Consider the following 25,731-nt stretch of genomic DNA (forward strand, 5'->3'; position numbering starts at 1 on the left):
CATTTGTTGGTTTTTAGCCAGGGCTCACCCCATGACCTCTGCTCCTCAGAGATAAGCCAGGAAAGGTAAGCTGAAAACTGATAGAAGGTAGCCTCAGGTGGACTGGTTCCTATGACGGGGGTTCTGGAACAAAGAAAAAGGCTAGGGAGTGACCTCCTTAGTGGGAATGGCAAGACCTTCCATCCATTTTTTCACATGCAAATAAAAAGCTCCATTCTTCAAAGTCCTTCACAGCTATTATCCGATCAACACTTCCCACGGCCATAAAATAACTGGGATACGAATGGGATATGAAAGTCATCTTCCTTTAAAAATCCACGAAAGACAAAGTCCTTGGTCAACACCTTCAAACCCTTCTAAGGAAAACTTCTGGAGACCAAAGTGCTACAAACAAGAAAACCATTGTGCATGAGCCTCTCTGACTTGTCCTGTCTGGGTGAGTGGCTGGTCTGAGTGACCACGCTCGGCAGCTTGGGACAAGAGGGCTCAAGAGGAAATGGTGCCATGAACCTAGAATACGGAACCATTTCCAAGCCCTCTCTGTAGAGGACAATGCGTCAGCACCTTCCACCTCAATCTTGGCATCGGGGTTTGAAATGAAGAAAATGAGCCAGAGACCAAAGCGCAGGAGTGACTGAGCACTGGAGGGAAGGCCAGCTCAGTAAGGCTTATTAACCTGTGATGGGCCACGGTTAATGAGAAGCAAGACTGACCTGAAAAAAGAACTCTCAGACCCACTTCTTCGCCAAAGCACTCTCCCACTCAAGACACAAGTCTCAGCCTACCTCCCTCTCTCACCCACGTGATCTAAAGACGGGGACTCCCACCCATCATTTGGTAACAACTCAGCCTTTACACAAAGTGCTTCACCAATTCTGAACCTCCCAAATGCTTTCAACTGCAGGAACTCTCAGCCTCTGTATTCATTAGTGATTATACTTTGCGATTCTAGTACTAGTTACGTATCTCCACGTAAGAGGGCTCAGGAAAGCACACAGCCTCTCAGACTCTGGGGACGCCTGAGTCTTGATGAATTCTGCCTCTCCCATTTTCAGACCAATGCAGGACACCCAACTTTCCCAGTCCTCTGGGAAATAGGACTCCTTTGAGGGCTAAATGAGATGATACGTAGGTGGCTTGGTACACGGGCTGCTCAGGAGCAAATGTGCAATGCCCAGCTATTTCTGCTGTTGATAATGATTCTGCAGTGACGTCACTGCTGCCCCATTTGCTGCCGACCTTGCAGTGGAGTACCCTAGGCACTGCTTCTCGGGGGACACCTCCTCTCACCGTGAAGTTTCAAGTTTCGCAGTGAGGATTGATCCCAACTGCAAACCACCAAGAACAAGAACCACTCTCCCTGTGTAGAGCAGTAAGAAGCTGTAAAAAGCAGAGCGAGACCTGGAATCAATACGGAGGGCCAGATTCAACTCTAATCCCGCATCGGCCATCTGCCTCACACACTCCGCTCTCGAGACAGCAGGTGTAAGGAGAGCCTAACCTAACGATTCTGTAGGGGTATTTATGTGTGTGTGTGTGGGGGGACAAATTACACTTGAGAAGTGCCTCCAAATCTTAATCCTTGCAGGTATAATTCACATCCAAATTACCCGAATTTACAAGATACCATCTCTAAGTATACACCAAGCTTAGACGTTGGAAGGTTTCTTTCTAGCATGTTTTAGAAACGATAATGAGATATAAATACACATTATTGCTCTTCTGTTGGGAGGAGGCGCTGCCTACAAGGCTTTCCTTCCCGCGTGGGTTTTGCGGTGGGCACTGAAGTGGGAGCTGTTGTTGAAGTCTTTGCCACACTCCGTGCACTTGTACGGCTTCTCCCCGGTGTGGATTCTCTGGTGGATGATAAGACTGGAGCTCTGGTTAAAGCACTTGCCACACTCTCTACACTTGTACGGCTTCTCTCCCGTGTGGATTCTCTGGTGAGTGATGAGGTTGGAGCGGTCCCGGAAGAACTTGCCACACTCCAGGCATCTGTAGGGCTTCTCTCCCGTGTGGATCCTCTGGTGGGTGGTGAGCTTGGAGCGCTCACTGAAGCCCTTTCCACAGTCTGCACACTTATACGGCTTCTCGCCGGTGTGCGTCCGCTGGTGGTTGGCCAGGGTGGAGCCCTTGCTGAAGCTCTTCCCACACTGGGCACATTCGTATGGCTTCTCACCTGTGTGGATTCTTTGGTGACTGATGAGGGCAGAGCTCTTAGAGAAACACCTTCCACATTCAAGACACGGATACAGCTTCTCCCCTGAGCTAGAGTGACGGGGTCCGGGGGAGTCCGTGCTCATGGTTACATTCTGAGGTTGTGTAGATATCTCCCACGTAGAATTTCTCCAGCAAGCACTAAAAGATGGACTTTGGCCAAAGTTCTCCCCAGGCTCATTACACTGGCCAGGAGTTCCTCCCAAGTGGACCCTCTGATGTTTCAGTAGGTTTGAGCTCTGCTTGAAGCTTTTCCAACACTTCCCACATGTATAGGGCTTCTCCCCTGGGTGGATTTGTTGGTGGGCCTCGAAGTGGAAGTTCCTACTGAAGCTCCTCACATATGTGTCACATTTGTAGGGTTTCTTTGTGAGGTACAGGCCTTGATGGTCAATGAGTTTCTCTAAGTCCTCCTCAGAGGAGCACTCTTCCCACGGGAGGGCACTCCTCCACGCCCCTTCCTCTTCCATCTCATTCTCCTCCCCCCAGTCATGAGACCGACAAACAGCGTCTGTGGTATAGTTTGATAATGCTCTAGGCAAATCCCCAAAAACATCCTGCTCTGATATCTGGTCTTCATCCTCATGCTTCAACTCAAAACCTGAAAGAATAGACAGAAATGGGAGGTTTTTGTCCATTCATTGGTTAGCAATAATGTACCTGTATCATGTATTTTGTAAATTTGGCGAGCACAGATTTGTAACTTATGTCCCACAGCTTATAAATGTGAGTATCAGGAAAGTTACCAAGTTTTTGTGTGCTTCTAACCCTGAAAAGCTGAGGAGCACTCTGGAATACAGTAATCCCACCCCAGCAGCCAGGCCCACCTCCCCAGTCATTCCTTTGAAGTCCGTATTCAATAATAAACAGCTCACATCATCCTCCAGTACACTGACGAGATCACGTGTCATATCAGGCTGAACCAGCTCCATGCCTAATTAATATGCCCAATTAAAATAAACCAACTCATCCTAACATGGGGTTTTCCCTTTTTCCCTTTATAAACTGCCCTTTGCCTATGGGCCACTTCTGTCTCCTCTCTATCCAGAGGCAAATATCTCCCCACACCGACCCCTGGCCTTGTTCCCTTCCCCTTGTCCCTCATTTCTATCTCCTGTCTCTGTCTCTTATTCCCTGCCCTTTGTCCCTCTGGGGAATAAATCTCCTCTGTGCTGAGAACTTGGTCTTGGGGTATACTGTACTGACTCTAGCTCTTTCAGAGCCCCTCTGTACAGGCTGCAGATTCTGCTGACACCCAGTGACTCCGGGCTCACCTGTATCTGGAGTTTGGGGATCTGGAGTCAGAAGTTTAATGGTATCTTCATCTTCCATCTCACCCCAGACCTCCTGGTCATCAGCCTCAGCACTGCTCTGCCCAGACGCGGGAAGACCTCTGGCTTCTCCTACCATCTCCATGGCCCTGATCACGGTCCGAGCCCTCATCAGTGAGTCCAGCTCCTCATAGAAGGGACAGATTCCCGGGGAATGGCTGCTCTTGGCTTTCCGGTAGCTTCGAAGAAGGTTTTTGAATCTGTAGCGACACTGCTCCAGCGTCCGCAGGAAGCCCCGTGCCCGCAGCCGCTCTGCGATGGCCCGGTACACCTGGCGGTTCTGGTGGCAGGTCCGGAGCTTTTCAGAGAATGGGGACTCACTGAGAATTGCCAGGAAGGTCTTGGTCTCCTCAAAGCCCCAGTGCACACCTGCTGTCAGAGTGAAGAGTTCAGAGGTATGAGACTTAAGGAGCTCTACCTGGTCGTTAGGACTAGGGTCACCTGTCTTCTAAATAGCTAGAACGCAGGTCTCAGAAACTGTCCAAGACCTGGGAACACAAACTTGCTTCTCAGGGATATGCTAGGAAGGTCAGCCAAGGCATCCTCTCTCACCCTTTCAAGGGAGAAATAAGTGGCCATGTTTCAGCAATCGCATCAAGTGAGCCACCCCCTTGCTTCAGCCGATGAGTCACTGAGATTCATGAGATTCTCCCTGTATTCATTCAAAATGCATCCCATTGCCTTTGTGAATTCTCCTTTCAACAATGAATGGACTCTGAGAATCCCCAAGGACCAGGGACATAAATGGACCTTGAATAACCAGGTGACAGACTATAGCTGAGGACACTCTTTTCTCTCTGGTCAAAAAGTGAAAGGGTGTAGTCCAGGCTCCACTCCAGGCCAGGTAAGTGATGTAACCCAAGGAGGCAGCATGGGAGCTGGGGGGACCCTATAAACATGAGGCAGGGGCCCAGGCTCTGCTCCTACCTTGGGGCTCCAGATGCTTCAGTTCACGGATGTCAGTGACTCTCCCTTTGCAAGATTAGGTGCTTGCCACACAATGACTCCCAAGTCTACCCTGTGAGCGTCTCCTCTACGTTTTACTAGTTCACTTACTCTTTCTTAACCCAAACTTGCTATCTGTGAATTATCAGCTGTTCTCACACACACCAAGAGAAACACACCTACGGAAAAGACGACTCAGGTGCCACCTAGGAGAGTCACCAGTGACACACTGTGGGAAGCAACTGGGGTCTCTCCACGTCTAGCAAGGCTTTAGAATTTCTACTCTAACCAGGAGATGTGGCCACTAGAGAAGACAGTGTGGGCCTGAGGATGCTCCAGGGACTGGGCACCTCACTCTGGTGTCCCTGACGACTTAGAGTCTGAGCTCTAACCTCGGAAGCAGTAACCTGGCTGATATTCATCCAGTTAAAGGCCACATTCTTACCAATGCGGTTCTGGAGCAGAGCTGGGCCGCCTGCAATCCCGGGACCCCGACTAGACTCCGCGGTGGCCAGGCCAGAACCCCCGCAGTCTTCTGGTGCCTCCCTGGGCTCCCAGCTCGCTTCCTCTTGGTCGTCCATCTCAGCATCACTGGGGAGTGATGCCACAGCCTCTCCTGGCCCACCTGTGCTTCTTCTGACGGCTGTCCGAGCCCTCACCAGAGCCTCCAGCTCCTCGTAGAAGGGGCAGGTTCCTGGTGGGTGGCTGTTCTTGGCTTTCCGGTAATTCCGTAGAAGGTTTTTGACCCTGTAGCGACACTGCTCCAGCGTCCGCAGGAAGCCCCGTGCCCGCAGCCGCTCTGCGATGGCCCCGTACACCTGGCGGTTCTGGTGGCAGGTCCGGAGCTTTTCAGAGAATGGGGACTCACTTAAGATTGCCAGGAAGGTCTTGGTCTCCTCATAGCTCCAGTGCACACCCGACACCTTCACATCCTCCCCATCACATTGGCATTGTCCTTCCTGGGCCCTGGAGTCCTCCTGAGCTGGTGTCTGGGCTGGTTGGTTTGGCTCACTGTCCAGGCTAGAATCTGACGTGTTCCCATTCCCAGAATTTATAAGGCTCAGACCCGAAATCCCTGGTCCTCGCTTGTGCTGGGACGTGACACCTGGCTTAGAAACTGGAACTCCTACACAAAAGGGAGAACAGACGTGACTGAGCAGAAACGACCTGTGGGACTGTGTTTCTCTAAACTGTCCCCGAAACTCTCACTCTTCTCCTGAAAGGCCAATGAGAAATCCCATGCTCATCTACCTGGAGAGAGGTGCCTACCAGCACCTCACCGAAAATGAAAGGGACCTGCAGGCTCCTCGTTTGCTGTGCCGTCGTTATGAAATACACCATACAACAGGGTGGCTAGTATGGATCCACAAATGACAAACAGGACCTCAAGCAACCCTGTTGGAGGGAAGGAGCATGTGGGGGGAGGGGTGGTGTGTGTGTGTGTGTGTGTGTGTGTGTGTGTGTGTGTGTCCCCGTGTGGGTTTCTCTCTTGCTGGGAAACTTCTGACTTCCTTTGCCACTGTTGTTTAAAAGACAAAACAACACTACACATGAAGCAAATCTTGATGAGGGGGAAGTGGGGAGAGAGAGAGAGAAGGGGGAGGGGGAGGGGGAGGGATGACTGTAGAGTCCTTAGGGCATTGCTGAGCTAATCTGTGCTGTGCTTGGAACACTTTGTCCTCTGGGCTCATAACAACGTGAAGAGATGAATGTCCCAATTTTTCAGACTGTAGCTAGTCTCAAGGATGGCCTCCCCAAGAGCACCTGGTCCTAACAAAGCACAAAGCCTTCTGTACAGTAAGTGTTTGAGGAGAGCCAGATAAAGAGTTTGGAGGAAAAGTCCTTTCAGAGTACCCTAATTCAGCATTTCTCGAGGTCGGTTCTTTTAAGCACTATTGAGGTCCTACTGTCCAGTGATGTGGTGATATACTGTGTACCCTAATAAAATTTGCTTGAAGATCAGAGAGACAAAGGAACAAGCCACTGCCATGTCTCACCTCCCCAGTTCCACGAATCCTCTGACTGAACATCTGTGAGTTCTCAGCCCAAAGCTCTCCAGTCGAAAAGGGCTCCAGTTCCTGTCTCCTCACGTCTTATATACCTTTCTCTGGCCAGCCATTACTTCCTGTCTCAACCTCTCTAGTGCTGGGACTAAAGATGTGTGTGCTTCCCAAACAAAGGCATGAGATCTCAAGTGCTGAGATTAAAGGTGTATTATTCCCAAGAACTGGGATTAAAGGTGTGTGCATCACTGCCTGGTTCTGTTTCTCTCCTAGATGGAGTCAATCTCATGCAATCCAGGGTGGCTTTGAACTCACAGAGATCCAGGTGGATCTCTGCCTCCTGAGTGCTAGGATTAAAGCTGTGTGCCACCACTGCCTGGCATCTATGTTTAATCTAGTGGCTTGTTCTGTTCTCTGATCAGGAAAATTTTATTAGGGTACACAATATATCATCACATTTCTTTTTTGTCTAAAATAATAAATGAAGATTGTAACTAATATAAGAAAAACTATATATAATAAGTATATACAATACATACAGAATTACATTAATGGCCAGGCAGTGGTGGTGCACGCCTTTAATCCCAGCACTTAGGAGGCAGAGCCAGGCGGATCTCTGTGAGTTCGAGGCCAGCCTGGTCTACAGAGCGAGATCCAGGACAGGCTTCAAAGCTACAGAGAAACTCTGTCTCGTTGGGGGGGGGGGGGGGGGGGGAGAGTTACATTAACAATGTCTAGTCCATTAACATTTGACAAATTCAGAGAAAATACTCCATTATTTACCCTATTTTGGTGAGTCTAAAATGTTGTGCCTCATTCACTTTCTATCCTGACTTGAATTACCAACCCAAAACTATCTTTGGCTGTCTTTTGAACTTACACACTTTACACTCTTTAGGGAGGTGAGCAGCCCACAAGCTTCTAGTCTATCCCGCTCAGAGGAAGGGCCCGTTAGTGTTGTCTTCCCACGTGGGTGGCCTTCAGGAAAAGGTGGACCGGCCGGCCGCCCACATGAGCTTGGAGCATTCTGAAGCCTCCACAGCTCATCTTCTCCTAGCTTCATACATTAATCTCCAGAGCTCAGCGCGTAGGAGTCTGCCCCCAAAAGGCAGCTCTCAATGGGCGCTGGAGAGGCAGAGTTTTGAGACAGAGGTCTCGGTCCGGGTCCAGGCCCAAGGTCACGAGCCCCAGCAGGGCCAGCTCCAGGAAGCAGCACGCAGCCCATACCCCAACCCAGCAGACTATGTGAGGGTGGTTACAGGAACCTGTCTTCTTCCTCCCCTGACAGTGCAGAGAATGCAGAGCTCTGGCTCCGAGGAAGAGGAAAACCCCTCCTGGGAATGAGTGCACCAGAAATGGGCTATCTGGGCCCTGGCGGGGCGCACACTCTCCTTACCCAGGCACGCACCGTTCCCACAGTCATCTCCTGCGGGGTCCTGGCAGGGCTCCTCCTTGGCTTGTCTACTGGGACTCAGGGCTTCCTGTGACACACGCAGAAAGGACCTTAAATATCACTGACACTTTAAAAGGAGCTGGGAACCTGACCAGGCCTAAGAAAGATCAGGACACTTGAGCGATGCCATGTGTGGGGCCACCGTCACAGGCAGTGAGTGCCAGTAGGCCCAGTGGACAAAGGCTAACACCCCGTGCCCTCTACCCCTCTGCTGGGGGAGCTCCTGGGGGGAGGGGCGTGGCAAGGGGATGACAGGAAAAGAAAACAGCAGTTTACCTGGGACTGGGCTGCCGCCTCCCAATCTCCAGTGCTCCCCATCTCTGGAACAGTTGGGGCTTGGGGTGTGAGGATAGCTGAAGAAGAGAGTAACCCTGTGAGACATAAGCTTCAGTTCTCTAAACCACTTCCTGCCAAAAGGGCACACTGGGGTCAAGCCAAGGGTGTCCCATGCCTGGTGCGCAATCCTCCCTTGACGTTCCCTTTAGATCTAGGACTCCCTAAGCTATCTTCAGTGGTGTGCCATGTGTGAGGTGCCTGTCCCCGTCCTGTGAGCAGCCCACACCCCATGCCACACCTGCACCTTCTGTGTAACTCCAGCTAGTGAGGTGTCTCCAGGCATCCTCCTTCACAGAGCCTTTTAACTTGACTGCTAAGTAACAGCATCCATCAGACTTTTGTCCTAGGGGGTACCTTGAATTCTGCACATCCTTTCTCCCACCTCCCAGGCCTGTCCCTCATTCTCTTGTGTCCCCATATCCGTCGTACTTACCATTCTCTTTCACAGGCTGAGGTGGCATCTTGGAAAGGTCGGGATGCATATTCAACTGTTTCTGGGGCTGTGTCTCAGGGCAGTGAGCCACTGGCTGCCGCCCGAAGCTCTGAAACTCTTGAACTGCTTCGAAGGACCCGGACTCTTCAGCACACAGCTCCAGTCCCTACATACGAAGTCAGAAAACTCCAATCATCAGTTCAATAAGGTTCCTTCAGTGAGACAGGAATGCTATTTGGTGTATGAATGTGTTCCAGGGGTTAACAGACTCTTAAGATTCAGAGAGGGTTTCAAACACAATGAGAAAGCCAACAGACTGACTTTAGTAAAGAATCAGCATTTATACTACCAAATGAGTTCTGTCTCGTTGGATTCTGGGAGGCTGTACAAGTATTTCAAGCAGGTGATCACTATTCAAAGTGTTCTTGATTCACAGGGACAAATTACATAAAATTACATTTGGGGACATTAAAATGTAATTTATAAGCCTTTCATAAGCCTGATTGCCTCTTTAGTAGTTACAATCTACAGAAAAACTGCTATGTCTAGACTCAATGGCAATCCTTACTCTCCACCCAGCCCCTCCAACCATCATCACACTACAGCAAAGATTCTAACCCTCCGGATCAGCACTGTCATGTGGTGATATATTGTGTACCCTAGTAAAACTTGCCTGAAGATCAGAGAACAGAACAAGCCACCAGATTAAATATAGATATCAGGCAGTGGTGACACACAGCTTTAATCCTAGCATTCAGGAGGCAAAGATCCAGCCAGATCTCTGTGAGTTCAAAGCCACCCTGGACTACATGAGATTGATTCAGTCTAGGAGAGAAACAGAGCCAGGCAGTGGTGGCACACACCTTTAATCCTAGTACTTGGGAGTCACACGCCTTTAATCCCAGCACTTGAGATCTCATACCTTTGCTACCAGTATTTGGGAAGTGCACATGCCATTAATCCTAGCACTAGGAATGAAGTGATATGGCTGGGCGGAGAAAGGTATATAAGGTGTGAGGAGACAGAAACTAGAGCTCTTTCAGCTGAGGACTCAGAGACATTCAGTCAGAGGATTCGTGAAGTTGGAGAGCTGAGAAGTAGCTGTGGCTTCTTCCTTTGTCTCTCTGATCTTTCAGCATTTACCCCAGTATCTGGCTCCAGGTTTTTTATTATAAGACCATTTAGAGTTCGAGCAACACTGTCAACACAGAAAACAGGCAGATTTAAGTGACAGAGAAGACGCATGGACACCCCTGAGGGCAGATCTCGTGTTTTCAGTTCAGTAAGTAAGGAGCTCAGATGTCACCACTCCATCTCAGCAAGAAACAAACTGAACAAACGAACACATCAAAGCTCTTAGATCCAGCAGGGAAGTGAGGCCACACCACACATGCCCGTCCTCAGAGCTGGAGAAGTAAGAGGAGCTTCACCTGAGCAGAAACCTCTGCAGGGTCCAGTGCTGGGCAGGAAAGCCTTGTGCCACAGCCGACAAGCTGCTGAAGGCACAATGCAGGCCACCTCAGAGTCAAGCGCGGGGGACCCAGGCACAGAGACAGGGGCATGTGTGCTTTCATGAGTTTAACTTCGAAGATTTTTACCCTTCCTCACAGAGTAACACAGAAAAGTCCCTTCATGCTTCTGCGGGGGCAGAGGGAGGCGGGGACAGAGCCAATGTGAAACATACCAGGGTACTCTGAACAGTGCCTGCCTCAGGAGAAACCACTTTACCAGAGCATAACCTGCTCTACAAAAAGGAGCTGCCCGGCTCCAGTTCCTCACTGTTCTGCATGGGCAATGGGAAGCACACGCCTGAAGCCCTTTCTAGCAGCCCGGCCCATCCAACAGAGGAGGACACCTGAGAAATACTGATGAATGTCAGAATCCAGGGCACTGGCTAATCACAGAGCCATAGACTGCCCCTAGATATACTTGGCCACTACGTTATGGAAGACTTATTTACATAGTTCCTTCCACCCAAGACATCATATACCACCTTTTAACCAAAAATTATAAAGTATACTAAAAGGCAAGCAATAGTTGGAATAGAATAAGCATGAAAACTAGTGTCAGGTGGTAGAAAGCCAGGATTATCAAAGTATGAAACTTAAAAAATAGTAATCCAAGTGAAGAATTAATCACCTTAAATGTCAATTGTCTGAACACACTAACTAGCTGGCATGGTGACATTCATCTGCAATCCCAGCAGTTGAGAAGCTGAGGCAGGAGGATTGTAAGTTTGGGGCCAGGCTGGGTTACACAGGAAGACCCTGTCTCAAAGATAAATAAATAAACAAACAAACCAAAAGGCCAAGATTATACAAAATAAGACCCAACTATATGCTGTACACAAGAAATCCACTTTAAATATAGAAACACTTTATAGATAAAAAGTAAAGGAGGGAGGAGAAGACACCAATTTAACCCCAAGCAAAAGAAAGTGGGCTGGGGAGATGCCTCAGTGGTTAAAGTTCTTGACATACAAGCAGGGACCAGAGTCCAGGTCCCCAGAACCCATGTAAATGCAGGGTAATCATGGTGGCCTATCTGTAATTCCAGCTTCAGAGGGCAGAGACTAGCGATCCCAAGAGCAAACTGGCTAGCAAAATAAAACTGACTAGCTTTATCAGTGGTCTCTGGGTCTGATTGAAAGAATCTGCCTCAACAAATAAGGTAGAAGACTGATTAAAGGTGATTCCTGGCATCAACCTCAAGCCTCCAAATGTACACACACATATATGCACACCCGCACAAACATGTATGCACACCACACATATGCACATGAAAATGGAAAGGCAGGGAGAGACAGTGAGAGAAGCTGTATTAATTTCAGAAGAGCAGACTTCAGAGTAAGAGAAGTCACCAGGGATCAAGAGTGGCTTTATAAATGGTACAGGGTCAATACTCTACAAAGGCACAATAATCCTCCATCCATGTAAGGATACGCACACCTTAATCCTCCATCCTTCTAGTAACACAGCCCAAAGCTGACAGGACCGTAGGAGAAAAGGGCGTCTGAGTTGGAGACGTCAGCAGTGCTCCTGAACAGACAAAACCAAAGACAGTTGAACTGAAGAGGCTATGTGCTGTGGGATGGTCTGTATGTCAAATTGCTCTGATTGGTCAATAAATAAAACACTGATTGGCCAGTGGCTAGGCAGGAAGTATAGGCGGGACTAACAGAGAGGAGAAAAGAAAGAACAGGAAGGCTGAAGGAGAGACTGCCAGCCACCACCCTGACAAGCAGCATGTGAAGATGCCGGTAAGCCACAAGCCACGTGGCAAGGTATAGATTTATGGAAATGGATTAATTTAAGCTATAAGAACAGTTAGCAAGAAGCCTGCCACGGCCATACAGTTTGTAAGCAATATAAGTCTCTGCATTTACTTGGTTGGGTTTGAGCAGCTGTGGGACTGGCGGGTGTCAGAGATTTGTTCTGACTGTGGTCCAGGAAGGAAAACTCCAGCTACAGCTATGTGTGGTGTTAGATTCATTAGTGGGGCAAAACAGGAGAGGTGAAACTGAATTCTGTAAGGCAGAGCTTCTAACAACAGGATATAAGATCCATCTTCAAGCTCCCAGGCACCATCCACTGCCAAGGTGGACCGCATTCCAGGACACAGAACACACTATGCAAATCTGAAAGGACAGAATCATGACATGTGTGCTCTCAGATCACATGGAAGTAAAACCAGAAATCGTAACAGAAAACAGCTGGAAAATCACAGCATACTTCGGGCTCAAACAATATACAAGTAAACATTTGAGTCGAAGAAGACATTTCAACAGAAATCTAAAAACCCTTTGAGTTACATGAAAATACAACTTAAAAAAACAAAACAAAAGCCCACGGGACGCAGTGAGAGCGGAGGAGCTTTGAGGTGAATTCTCAGCACTGAATCAAGAACCCGGGGCAGGAGCGATGGCTCAGTGGCTGAGAACACCTGCTGCTCTTCCAGAGGACCAGGTCCAGCTCCCAGCACCAAGTTCACATGTGAAACAGCTGTGTCGTGTCCAGCAAAGACTCCTTCCCTGCAGACGGCTACTCCCTGTACTGCTCACAAATTTCCTGTCTCCTGTTCTGTGGTGACCCCCGAGCTGTGGGGGAGAGTGTATGGTATAGATGTCCCAGTTGAGAGCTGAGTACTCCAGTCTTTTAACCCTTCTCTTTCCATTATCCTTGGCCTCTCCAAACCACCTATATCCTCGCTCTTCCCTTGAGATCCTCCATGCCCTAGTTATCTCCACCTGTCAACCTGACACAGCCCAGAGCTATGAGGGAGTCCAGCTGGGGGGAATGCCTTGACTAGATGAACCCATGCAGACAGGGCATTTCCCTTGCTAACTGGTGTGGAAGGGCCTAGCCCACTCTGGGCAGTGCCATCACGAGGTAGGTCAGCCTGGGCTGTCGAAAGCAGGCTGAGCAAGCCAGAGAAGACCAGCGGGTAAGCAGCTTTCCTCTGTGGGTTCTGCTTCGGTTCCTGCTTGAGTTCCTGCTCTGACTTCCCTCGATGATGGATTGTGAGCTGAAGTGTAAGGCAATCAAACCCTTTCCTCCCCAAGTTGCTTTGGTCATGGTGTTCTGTCACAGTACCAGAAGGTTACTAATACCCCATGGCCCCTTACTAGTTTCCCGAGTTCTATGGGCACTCCAACTTAAACATGCACCTAAAGCATCCACATACAGGAGGGAACACGTGTCATTTGTCTTTCTGGGTCTGGGTTACAATGCCCAAAATTATTTCTGGCTCCATCCATTACCTGTGAATTCCATAATTCATTTTCCTTCACAGCTAAATAATATCCCACTGTATATATGCACATTTTCATTATCCACTATTGTCAGAAGGATATCTAGGCTATTTCCATTACCTGGTTACTGTGAACAATGCAGAATGAACATGGGTGAGAAAGTATCTCTGTGGCCGAATATTGTCCTTTGGGAGCATGCTGAGGAGTGGTGGAGCTGGATCACATGGTAGATCTATTTCTAGCATTGGGGGAAACCTCCACACTGATCTGCATAGTGGCTGTGCCAGTTTGCACTTCCACTAATAGTAAGTGTTCCCCTTCCCCCATACCCACGCCACCATTTGCTGTCAGCTGTTTCCTGTTGTTTTAATCTTAGCTATTCTGCCTGGGCTAAGATGAAATCTCAAAGTACTTCTAATTTTCATTTATTTGATAGCTAAAGAAAGATTCTGAACATTTAAACAAATATTTCCCAGCCATTTGTATTTCTGCTTCTGAGAATTCTCTGTATAGTTAGTTCCATGCTCCAAATTTTAATTTTTTTTTTTTTCTGGTTTGTTTGTTGCTTAGGTTTTGTGTTTTTATCTTGTTTTTGTTTATTTTTTGAGGTTGGCTGTTTGGTTTGGTTTGTCTATTCTAGATACTAGCCCTCTGTCAGATGTATAGATGGAAAAGTTTTCCCCCCAATTCTGAAGGCTGTCTCTTTACTCAAATAATGATGCCCTTTTGCTGTACAAAGCTATTTAGTTTCATGAGGCCCTATTTGTCAAATGTTAATCTTAATACCTGTGCCCCGCTTAGAAAATCCTTTCTCGAGTCGGTAAACTGAAGCATAGTCCCTGCTTTCTCCTCTGTCCCATTCAAGCTATCAGGTCATATGTTGAGATCTTCGATCCTTTTGGAGTTGCGTTTTGTGCAGAAAGATGGGGATCTAGTTCATTCTTCTACATGCAAGCTATCCAGTTTGAGCAGCATCATTTGTTAAAGATGCTGCTGTGGTGTTCCGAATATGAATCCCCCACAAGCTCAAATGTCTGCCTGCGTGTTTGCTTCCCAGATGGCAGACTGTTGAGGATGGATTAGGAGGTGTGGTCTTGGAGAAGGTATATCACCAGGGGTGGGCTTTAAGGTTTCAAGCCCACACCAGGCCCAGTCTCTGTCACTGTCTCTCTCTCTCTCTCTCCCTGTCTCCCTCTATCTTGCTAATCGGGATGTAAGCTTTTAGCTACTGCTCTTGCACCATGCCTGCCCACCACCACACTTCGCGCCATGATCACAGACTAGCCCTCTGAAACTGTAGTTTCCTTTTAAGTTGCCTTGGTCATGGTATCCCTTCACATCAACAGAAGAGTGACTAAGACAGTTGTCTTTTCTCTGAGTATACTTTTTTGCTTCTTTGTCAAAATCAGGTGGCTGTAGGAGTGTGGGCTTATCTAGGCCCTCGTTTCTATCTCGTTTATCAAATGTGTTTGTTTCAATGCCAGAACCATGCTGGTTTTATTACTGTTGCTCTGAAGTATAACTTGAAATCAGAGATGGTGAGCCTTCAGCAGGGTTTGTATTGTTCAGGATGGTTTGGGCTACCCTGGGTCATATGAACCTTAAGATTTTTTTTCAATTTCTATGAAGAACTGTGTTGGGATTTTGATGGGGATTATATTCAATCTGTAGACTGCTTTCAGTACTATGACCATTTTCACAATATTAATCCACAATCCATGAGCATGGAAGATGTTTCCATCTTCTGGTATTTCTTCAGTGTCTTAAAGCTTTCACTGTATGAGTCTTTCAGTTTCTTGGTTAGGTTTATTCCAAGGTTTTGGTGGATTTGGCGGGGGGGGGGGGGGGGGGGTGGTATTGTGAATAATCACGTGTCCCTGATTTCTTTCTCAGTGTTTGTTGTTGGCATATAGGAAGCTACTGATGTTTTTGTGTTAATTCTACATCCTGATACTTTTTTGAATGTGTTTATCAGCTATGAATAAGGATTTTTACATTTTCCTTTCCTATTTGCTTCTCCCTTTATCTCTCTCCTTTCTTATTGCTCTAGCTAAGAATACAAGCACTATATTGAACAGGAGAGGAGAGAGGGAACATTCTTGTCTTGTTCCTAATTTTAGGGGAAATATTCCATTTAGTTTGATGTTGGCTGTGGGCTTTTGTCATACCCTGTATTATGTTGAGATATGTCCCCTGTATTCCCAGATACTCTAGAATTCTTACTATGAAGGGATGTTGGAGTTTTTCAAAGGCCTTTTCTTCATGCAATGAGATGATCATGTGGTTTCTGTACTTGAATCAATTTATGCACAAGATAACATTTATTAATTACTGTTGAACCACCCCTGTATCTCTGGGATGAAGCTGACTTGATTGTGGTAGATGATATTTTTGATGTGTTCTTGAATTTTGTTTGTAAGTATTTTATTGAGAATTTTTATGTCTATATTCATTAAGGAGAGTGGCCTATAATTCTTTTTTTGCTGGATCTTTGTCTAGTATTGATTCTAAGTTTATATGGAGAGGAGAAAGACCCAGAATAACACACACTCCTCACCAAAGACTTACAGATGCCAAGCAAGCCCATGAAAAGGTGTTTATACTCTTAAGAAACTGCAAACTGGGGGATGGGAAGAAGGTTCAGTCAGTCAAGTGCTTGTCACAGCAGTATAAGGAACTGGGTTCAGATCCCAGCACCTGCATTAAAAACAGTGCACACCTGTCATCCCAGCACTAGGGAGGTGGAGGCAAGAGTATCCCTGGAGCTCACTGGCCAGCCACTCTGGCCAATCAGTGAATTACAGGCTCAGTAAGTGACCCTGTCTCAAAACTAACGTGGAGAAACTATTGAGGAAGATTCCTGACATCAACCCCTGGCCTCTACATACATGTGCATACAAACTCACTCATGTGTGCACCCATCCACATGTATAAGAAATGACAAGTTAAAATGTGATATCATTTCACAACTATCAGACTGCCTGGCATCCAAACACGAAACCAAAGATAGGCAACGACAGAGACCCATGCTCACTGTTCGCAAAATGCAGAATAGTACGGCCACTTTCCAAAACAGTTTGGCAATTTCTTATAAGACTATAAACATCCCTTTGCCATAAGATCCTATAATGTACTTCAGTTTTACCCAATGGCATGAAAACTTACATGCACATAAAAAACCTACATGTGACATTTACAGTGCCTTCATGCCTAACTTCCAAAATGTAGACACAACCAAGATGTCCTTCAGTCTTGACTGGAGGAATTGGTACAGCCAGACAAAAGAACAGAACTCCACACTAAAAAGAAAAGCAATAGTTAGCCATGAAAAGACACTGAGGAGCACTAAGCATGCATTACTGAGCAAAAGAAGCCAATGCAAAAGGCCACAGATCATGTAACTCCACCTCTGTGGCATTCAGGGAGAAGCCACACCAGGTGATGGTAGAAAGATCAGTGGCTGAAAGGGGTTGGAAGGAAAAGGAGTTAGTAAGCAGAACAGGATTGTTGAGGCAGTGACACTATTACATGACACCATAATAGTGGAAACATGCCATTATGTGCCTGCCAAAACCCATACAATGCATCCCACCAACAGCGAGACTCAGTGTGAAGTACATGATCTGGGTAATGATGATGTCAGCACAGGCTCGCTGGGGTAATAAATGTTCTTACTCTGCTGGGGGATGATGTCTACCAGGGAGTCAGGGCATCTCTGAGGACACTGTACTCTCTACTCAGTTCTGAACCGAAAACTATCTTAAAAACAATGGTATGCCTTATCAGAATACCCGTGGAAGAGTTGAGTTCCACATGAGTGACACCAGATGAAAAAACAGTGGCACTCAAAGACCCCTTTCAGGGAATCAGCTTAGGGCCACTTAGCCCTGAATGAAGGCACTGACCGTTCTGAGGTGGTGGCTCACCCTGAGGAACAGAAATTTCATCCTCCTATGGAGAGTTAGATGTGGCCTCCAGAGAGGGTAACGCGTCAGAGCTCACAGCGTGAAGGCCACAAGCTGTGGCACATGTACCGAAGAAAGCTCTTCCCTGTGCACCCATTGCCGTGAAGTTTGTGAGCACCCAGGGGCAGGCAGAGAAGCTGGAGAATAAAAGTAAGACATAGGGAGGGGGACCCAGGGAAGATGCTGCTGCTCTCCCTTCTCTAGTTTAGAAGCAGACCAACCTTTGGTCAGCTCACAGTGGTGTCTAGTCTCACCTCTCACTTTACAGATGAAGGATCAAAGACCTTGATTTAAGGCAATCCTCATCTCTAGGTCTCACGTGTGCATCTTCCAGCTCCAAAGTCCTAACCTTCCATTGTTTCCTCTCCACAGCTTACGGCAAACAGCTAACATCTTGAAAGAAATGTCACAGGGGCGGAGCGTACTTTCAAAAGGCATGTGCTCATGCTCTGTTCTCTGACTTGAAATGGTAGCTTTCCGCCAGTCAGTAAAGGAACCCCAGAGCAAAGCCACCAAGCTTAGCCCTCCCTTGCCCCACTCTCACATGTTTGGAGCTTTATGGTCTGAATGGACAGAAAGCCTGTCATTTACAACATACGTCTTCTCAAACACAAAGTCCTCACAACCAAATGTGGTCAAGTCTGAGGCCACCCACGGGGATTTCTGACTGTAACAAGTGGAGAGCTGCGAAGGTTCTGGAAGGCTGCCTCAGTCTGAAGCCAGCTACGGAGTTCACTATACAGGGCAGCTGCAAGTAGGACCCACATTCTGTGTCATAGGAAAATGACATATCACAGGCCCTCAGAGTGGCTTACAAACGGTTGAAACTGTGAATGCTGAATCCATAACCCACCTCCCTTTCTGGCTCGACCACTTCACTATATAAATTGGATATGTTACTTACCTCACTGTTAACTCACTTAAAAAACAGCAAAAGAGGAAGCAACCTTCTCAGACCGTGGGGCTGACTGGATGAGAATATACAGAAGAGACTCAGAACAGGGCCTGCTGTGCAGTGGGTGCTCACAGAATGTCAGTGAACACCTCACCCGAGCCTCACACTCGGAGGCATTTCAATTCCATGTTTGCAGATGAAACATCAGCTCTGCAGTGGAAAGAGCTGACCCTGAAGCCCAAGGATCGGAGTTTAGGCTCTGGTTCACTGCTCAAGTGACCTCTGGGAACCATCTGATTTTTGGAGCCCTAATCTACAAAATGGGGACAGGAATACGATTGCTGTCTATGTGCTGCTGTAAGCATCCAAAGAGACCCAAGTATGTATAATGACTGTGTTAAACATAATACAGACTAGGCACACTGTATGGTATTGGGAGACAGTTTCGATGGTAGTTAGGCATACACACTCTAGTTAGACTTTTCTAAGAGCAGATCTTGGCTCTACAACCCAGTAGCTAGTGATTTTGAACCAATTATCTATTTTTTTTTCTTTGCCTCCATATCCTCACTAGTAAAATTAGCCTAACGGTATCGACCGCCTTATTAAACTGTGGCAGGATTAAATGAGTTAATACAAGCCAAGCAGTTAGAATCCGACCTGCTACACAGCAGGGCTCAGTACACAGCAGTCGCTCAATGATCACTACTACCGCAGTTTGGGGGCAGTTATGAACGCAGTCTCAGCCGCCCCACCTTGCCTAAGCAGCTTCTTGGAGAGCAGACGATGAGCCTCACCTGCTGTCCGGCAGCCCAGGCCTCTCGGTGCCAATCCTCCACCAGGGCCACAGCCTCCTCCCCGCTCTCGGGGTGTCGTGCCTGCACCCAGGTCTGCACCTCCCTGGGTAAGATGGACAGGAACTGCTCTAGAACCAGCAATTCCAGGATCTGCTCTTTGAGGCGGATCTCGGGCCTCAGCCAACGACAGCAGAGAACCCAGAGCTGGCTGAAAGCCTCATGGGGCCCAGCTGCGTCCTGGTATTGGAACTGCCTGAAACACCGGCGGGAAACCTCTGGGCCAGGGACACGGCCGTGGACCTCCTTCTGGGGTTTGGAGACTGGTCCCCAGGAGTCCTCTTCTAGTTCCACAATCAGGAGGTCTCCAGGCTCTGGTGGAGGCGAGGCCACAGCCATCATCGGGCCTGCAGGCTTCACTTTGGCGGGGCTGTCCTCATCCAGGGACTTCCTGCATTGGCAATGTGTCCTTCCAGGGACTCCTGGGGAAGGACTGCTCCCCAAGACTGTGAAGGCAGAAAGACAAAGGGCCGAGTGAGCAAGAGGACCCACGAGCACCACTTTCCTCACTTCTACCAAACCTGCCACAGCCTGTAAAAGGACAGACACTCCACTGCAAAGGACAGGAAGTGAGACCCTGAGCAGGTGTCCAAGCCAACACCTAGCTCACTTTACAGACAGACAGCACCATGTTACACCCTTCGGGACACGCCTAAATGTGAAGGCAAGAACTCTGGGCCTCTGGGCTCCAGTCCTGGTGTGGCCTTCCTCCCTTCTACACCATGTCTGAAAGCTAGCCTTCTCTCAAGTTGGTTCTGAGGGCCACCTCCTCCATGAGACCTGCCTTCTGAGACTTCCTGAGACTCAGTGTTCCTCTGTGGATGGTCATCTTGCAAAATCCCTCACACTCTCTGGTCGTCGCACATATCTGACATTATTTATCATCTCCAAACTGAAGTTTCTCAAAACTCCAGCAAGGTGGTCTGCGGGCCTCATGACTCCAACATTTCCACTTGACTATCCCCCAAATGCCTCGTGTGCAATGGGTCAGAACTGAACACATCATTAGATATGATACCTATAATCCTAGCAATCAGGAGGCTGAGGCAGGAAGATCCTAAGTTCAAAACCAAACTGAGCTACAATAGCAAAACTCCAAGTCAAAAACCAAAACTAAATAAATAAATAATAAAATCCTGAGTTTGTCATCTTTTATGGCAAGCCCCTCTGTCTTCCGGAGCTCTCCATGCAGTGCAAGGCATCACTTTCCATCATCCTTTCTGCCAGATGCCACACCTGGTTCACCACGAAGACCTGGCACTTACATCCTCAGTGCCACTACATCCTCGGTACCACCAATACCACCATAGAACCATCTCAGCCCATCCTGCACTTGCCCTCCAGTGCATGACCAGGCCATCTCCCTCCCCAGCTCTCACCCTCAAGTCCAGTCCACTCTGTGGAACACCTGACTGCCTGGCCTGCGGGTCCTCCCCACTGCTCCCTGAGCCCCCCACAGAGCCACCACCAGCCCTTCCTCACCTACCTACTTCTCTCCTGAACCTGCACGTTTCCCATGGGGCCTTCCCGTCCCCTCAACAGGACTTGTCCTCAGTCACCAGCTCCCACGGCACCTTGGGCGCTTCCTCACAACCATGATCACCCTATTGTAAATACCATACCAGCCAGACCCCAGCTTCCCATGGCTCTAGCACAGTGCTCAGCACACAGAGGAAGCGCAAGGAACAGGAAGTTACAGATGGTGAACTCGTGAGGCCAGGATCACACTAGACAAAGGGCAATTGGTTTCCTGCCCATGTCAAAAGGGTTCTTTTCTCTCCGACTTCCACCTTTCCGTGACACCATCTTCTTTTTTTTTTTTTTTTTTTGGTTTTTCGAGACAGGGTTTCTCTGTGTAGCTTTGCGCCTTTCCTGGAACTCACTTGGTAGCCCAGGCTGGCCTCGAACTCACAGAGATCCTCTTGGCTCTGCCTCCCGAGTGCTGGGATTAAAGGCGTGCGCCACCACCGCCCGGCAAGTGACACCGTCTTCTATAAGACATGCATGTTGGCATCTAAGGTGAGGACAGCTCCCTGATGACACTCATCCTGGGTTCCCTCAGAAAACAAGCTCTTAATGGCAAGTCTGATGACATGAAACACACCCAACCCACGAAGGCCATTGTCTGCATCTAAGCTGGACTGGCACAGCAGAACCCAGAGGTTCTGGACAATGGCATCTGGTATTCTGGGTCATCTGACTGGGCTGTATGGAAACAAGGCAAAGGTGACCAAAAAAAAAAAAAATGGTCATAAAGACATCCACGAACTTAGGAAGATGCTTGGAGAAAAATGCATGGCCACTGGGCTACTCCTGGCTCATCCCTCTGCTACCAAACCACCTGTCACTTTCTTCAGGAAGAGTTCCTTGGTGTGCCCTTGTCATGCCCTACCGACATCCCCGATCCTGTTCCCAAGGCAGCTGACACACACTTCTGACAGAAATGTTCACCCATGCTTTGTTGTCGTCACCTGTTCCTACAATGGCCAATGCCACTACACTGTGTCACTAAGGCCAGAACAATGCCACATATGTGATAAAGAGCAGAGCCATTAAGGAACTTTGATGCCTTGTATTAAATATATGAATCTGTTATATCAAAAGTCCAGAAGGTCCATGAGTTAAAGAATTGACATTTCGTAACTTTTTGTATAAACACATTTTGCTGATACACTAATCCAAACACCTATCTGTCACTATCACACACAAGGACTAACCCATCAAGCATTCACAGAGTACCCATTAGGTGCTCTGCATTGTCCTGGGAGCTACAGACCCAACAATAACAGTAAATCAGCAGGCAAAGACTCCTATGCTCCTGCATAAAGGGGACATCCATCAGGCAATGAGCAGCCACCCACCAGTCCCAAAGCCAGAGCCTAGAATATTTTTTTTTGGTGGGGAGAAAGATCCTAAAAACCTCTAAGGTTCATTTCAAACAGATGTCAGAAACCCCTGGGGGGATCATATATCAACTTTCTCCATATAGACCACAGACTCCTGTGGGGGAAGGGAGGTCAACACAGTCAGCCAAGAGCTGGGTAGGAGCAGACTCTAGGCCTGAGGCTATGAGGTGCCTTTTATCTTTTATCAACACTAAGTACATGCTAAGCATTCTCCATCCATATATGCAAGGAATCCTCCAGGCAAGCAAGTAGAAGGCCATTAGTGCTGAGCTGAACGTCACTGACCTGTAACTCCCGAGACACACAAAGACCAGAGAGAGAGAGAGAAGGGACACTATTTAAGTTTCAGAGTCGATTCCATCCGTGTCTGTTCCAGAGTGGGCACATGGCGCTGACCCTCTGTCTCTGCCACTCTCTGCCTGCTTTTAGTTTCCTGAGCCTGTCTTGTCACTGAATGGAAGTGGGGTGTCTTTCCGACAGCTTTATACCAGACCAAAGTTGACTCTTCTGTCTCCTGCTCACACTAGAAAACTTGGCCGTGTTAGTGCGCTTTTGACAGTGTGCTGACGGAAAGAAATGGCTCCTTACCGAAGCCCGCCCAAGCTGTGATGCAGAGAGGAAAGCCGAGCTTCTGAGAAAGAGGGCGGTGGAGGAAGAGAGAAAACTACCAAACGGCAGTTAGGACCGAGGCCCAGGTCAGTCTTCTCCCATCATTTTCCTCAATCACATCCCACAGCCTCATACCGGCTAGAATTATGCTATGGGAGACAGAAAAGACATCCGGGGAACAGTGAGAAGATGGACTCTAGACCTGCTTCTGCTCCTTCCACGCTGTGTGACCCTGGACAGGTCAGACAGCCTCCTGTGGCCTCCCATCGGAGCTCTCGCCCTCAGGCTAACTTGTACACAAGGCCAGAATAAGCAGGCAGTGAAGCGAAATGGAACAGCTGAGTAAATACATGGAACGGGTAGGGACTGTGACCAGCCATGACGCCCTGCGGGGAGGTAGGCTCAGGATGTCCCCAGTCCTTCGGCCTTTTCCAAGAGAAACTAGACCTCTCAGAACTGTTTCAGACACCATGAGGATTAAAGAAAGCACGGTAGTTTCTTCACCCCAAAGGGGCTGCCATTATGTCTCCTCTTAGCTAAATAAACCCCCACAAAACCCAGAAGGACTCAGGAGGAGCGCAGGCTCCCCGAAAGAGTGAGAGGTGCTTAATCAAAATCAGGGCCACCAGAATTCAAAGTAAGAGATTCTCAGATTTAATTTTTTTTTGTTTTGTTTTGTTTTGTTTTTCCGAGACAGGGTTTCTCTGTGTAGCTTTTGCGCCTTTCCTGGAACTCACTTTGTAGACCAGGCTGGCCTCGAACTCACAGAGATCCGCCTGGCTCTGCCTCCCGAGTGCTGGGATTAAAGGCGTGTGCCACCACCGCCTGGCAGATTTAATTTTTTTTAATTGTTTTTAATTGGGACTACTTAACCATGGGAAAACTGAGCAAGGACTTGGCTCCTGGGGCACTGACTCTGAGTGTGGACATAAGTTCTCTCCTCCACTGGCTCCCGCAACCATAGGAGGGGGAGAGAAGATTCTCCCTGGGACCTGAAAAAAAGACCAGATTGGTTGGGGACCTCCAAACAGTAAGAAACTGCGAGTTCCCAAAGCTTATCAGTTTCACTTGGCTGAGAGTTTCAAGCTATGGCTTAAAGCAGGTGGGAGTCACACGTAAGGACTCAAACTGGAAACAGCAGAGAGACCTCACTTTGCACACCAACTTCAGTCACTGGAGATAACTACCTAGAGTAGTCTGCTGAGAAACCCGTTCTGCGTGAAGAGATGAATTAGCAATGGCTACATGTATCCCTATGTGTTAGCTACATGTATCCCTATGTGTTAGCTACATATATCCCTGTGTGTTGGCCAAGGCTGGCCTTAAACCCCCATCAGCCACTGCTTCTGCCTCAGCTTACAGCCGACATCAACGGCAGGAGGACTGAAGCTCATAGGCCTGGAAGTCCATAGCCATCTTCAAGCCTGGGATAACAAAGCTCACCCTGACGGATCGCTAGCCCACACTCGCCAAGCATTTACTCATTCGCTTGATCTACATTAGGTGTTTACTGTTCTGAGCTGGACAGAGGGAAATGGAGATGAGCCCGACACTTCCTGTCCTGATGGTGCTGTCTACTGGGACAGACCAAAAAAAAAAAAAAGTCACAGACAATTATATTAATAAAAGTGGTAAATACAGTATGATTTGGGAGCTGGGAAGTTGGAGGTGACAGTCTGCTTAAAGGAATTCAACAGGAATTACCTGTTGAGTAGGTTCTTGAGGAGTTCTCTTCAGAGAATGGGGGATGGGGACTGCAGAGAGATAGGACATAGAATAGTGGAGACCCAAATGGCCCACCAGGAAATGGGAAAAACTTTGGCAGCCGCAGAGTGTGGGGTGTGAAAAGTGGACTGCAAAGGGAGTTATGAGGATACTATAATCGCAGATTTTACTCCACATGTGCTGCACACCAGTGGTGGATTCCAAGCTTGAGAACCGAAGGTACAATCAGACTTCAGTGCTAAACAGATAGCACTGGCTGCAATGTTTGTCGGAGCTGGAGAAACGAAAATGTGGACACTTCTGCAGAGACCCTCAGAAGACAGAGGTAATTTTAAGAGACACTAAAGAAAGCGCAAGACGCGAAACGGCATGGATGGGGAAGAATGCAGGAAGAATCCGCTGGTAAAACAAGTAGCCCAGTGTGGGTGGGTCAGTAGATGAAGATGCCTTTCGCTGCCATCAGGAATGAGGAAAGAAGTACAGGTTTGGGGCTAAAGACAAAAGCGAGTCCCATTACAGACGGCATGAACTTGGGTGTGGAGAATGGAGCACTAGTTTAAGCTCAGACTTCCAGATCAGGGCCTCTTCACTTCTTTGCCAGGGCCCTCGGAATCCTCTCTCCCTGTGCTCTCCAGACCCTAAGGTGACTTCCCTACACGGCAAAAACCCATCCCTTCCACCTCACCTGCAGACCTTTGTAAGACCCGCCTCACTGCCGGCCCCTCCAACTCACTCTTCGTCCCGACCCCTCGGTGACCCTGCCCATCTCCAGACGCTGCATCCTCTGCCCGCCCTCTACACGCGCGCACACACATACACACACACACATACACGCACGCACGCACTCACGCACGCTACTTTCCCCTCTCACCTTCCCAGGCCCCCCAGGGTACCACCACCTCCTAAGCCTCCAGCCCAGCGCCTGAGTCTCAGCTGCACCCCATCCGCCACCCGGACTCACCCACGGAGACACCCACTTCACAACAGGGCGGAAGTGCTCCCAAGCTCCTGCAGGGGACGCTGGGACCAGGAGTCCTGATGCCGCCAGCCCAGGAACCGGGTCTCCGAGACTACAACTCCCAGAAAGCATCGCCGGAGCACCGGTGGACAACTCCCCCTGTCGGCCGCCTCTCAGATGACGTCAGCCGATGAGTGCGTCATCTTCTCATAGGCTCTGGCACCGGAACAAATCTAGCAGGGTCAACGCCTGGGGGCGTAGCCCGGGACGACCCTGATTCTTTCCATTGGTTGTACGGTGACGGCACCGCCTGGTGGGCGGAGCCTAGATTAGAAGAGGTGGGGCTCTCAG

At 48.5% G+C, this 25,731-nt stretch overlaps 1 protein-coding gene across 3 annotated transcripts; it reads right to left on the reverse strand.

The window, feature by feature from the left end:
• Window positions 1–1,567: 1,567 nt before the first annotated feature.
• Window positions 1,568–25,585, reverse strand: Zscan20 (zinc finger and SCAN domain containing 20). 3 transcript variants are annotated; one of them, XM_059254996.1, is made up of 8 exons: window positions 25,384–25,585; window positions 19,126–19,628; window positions 8,719–8,884; window positions 8,226–8,302; window positions 7,905–7,977; window positions 4,939–5,619; window positions 3,492–3,920; window positions 1,568–2,818 (listed from the first exon to the last, which is right to left on the reverse strand). In XM_059254996.1, the coding sequence occupies exons 2-8, from the start codon at window positions 19,522–19,524 to the stop codon at window positions 1,743–1,745; spliced, it is 2,901 nt and encodes a 966-aa protein (XP_059110979.1). In that variant the 5' UTR covers window positions 19,525–19,628; window positions 25,384–25,585; the 3' UTR covers window positions 1,568–1,742. The 3 variants fall into 3 exon arrangements, with proteins under 3 accessions (XP_059110979.1, XP_059110978.1, XP_059110977.1); XM_059254995.1 differs by having other exon boundaries at window positions 3,492–3,917; window positions 7,893–7,977; window positions 25,384–25,584; XM_059254994.1 differs by having other exon boundaries at window positions 7,893–7,977; window positions 25,384–25,582.
• Window positions 25,586–25,731: the final 146 nt, after the last annotated feature.

This window comes from Peromyscus eremicus, chromosome 2 (assembly GCF_949786415.1).
Source record: "Peromyscus eremicus chromosome 2, PerEre_H2_v1, whole genome shotgun sequence".
Classification (NCBI taxonomy): domain Eukaryota; kingdom Metazoa; phylum Chordata; class Mammalia; order Rodentia; family Cricetidae; genus Peromyscus; species Peromyscus eremicus.

Excerpts from the sequence above, each read along its gene's own strand:
- Zscan20 (XM_059254994.1), bottom strand. The coding sequence starts at position 19,524 with ATGATGGCTGTGGCCTCGCCTCCACCAGAGCCTGGAGACCTCCTGATT. Across the intron at positions 5,620-7,892 it reads TGGGAACGGTGCGTGCCTGG|GAGTTCCAGTTTCTAAGCCA; the intron begins GTAAGGAGAGTG and ends CCTTTTGTGTAG. Across the intron at positions 2,819-3,491 it reads TCCCCAAACTCCAGATACAG|GTTTTGAGTTGAAGCATGAG; the intron begins GTGAGCCCGGAG and ends CTATTCTTTCAG.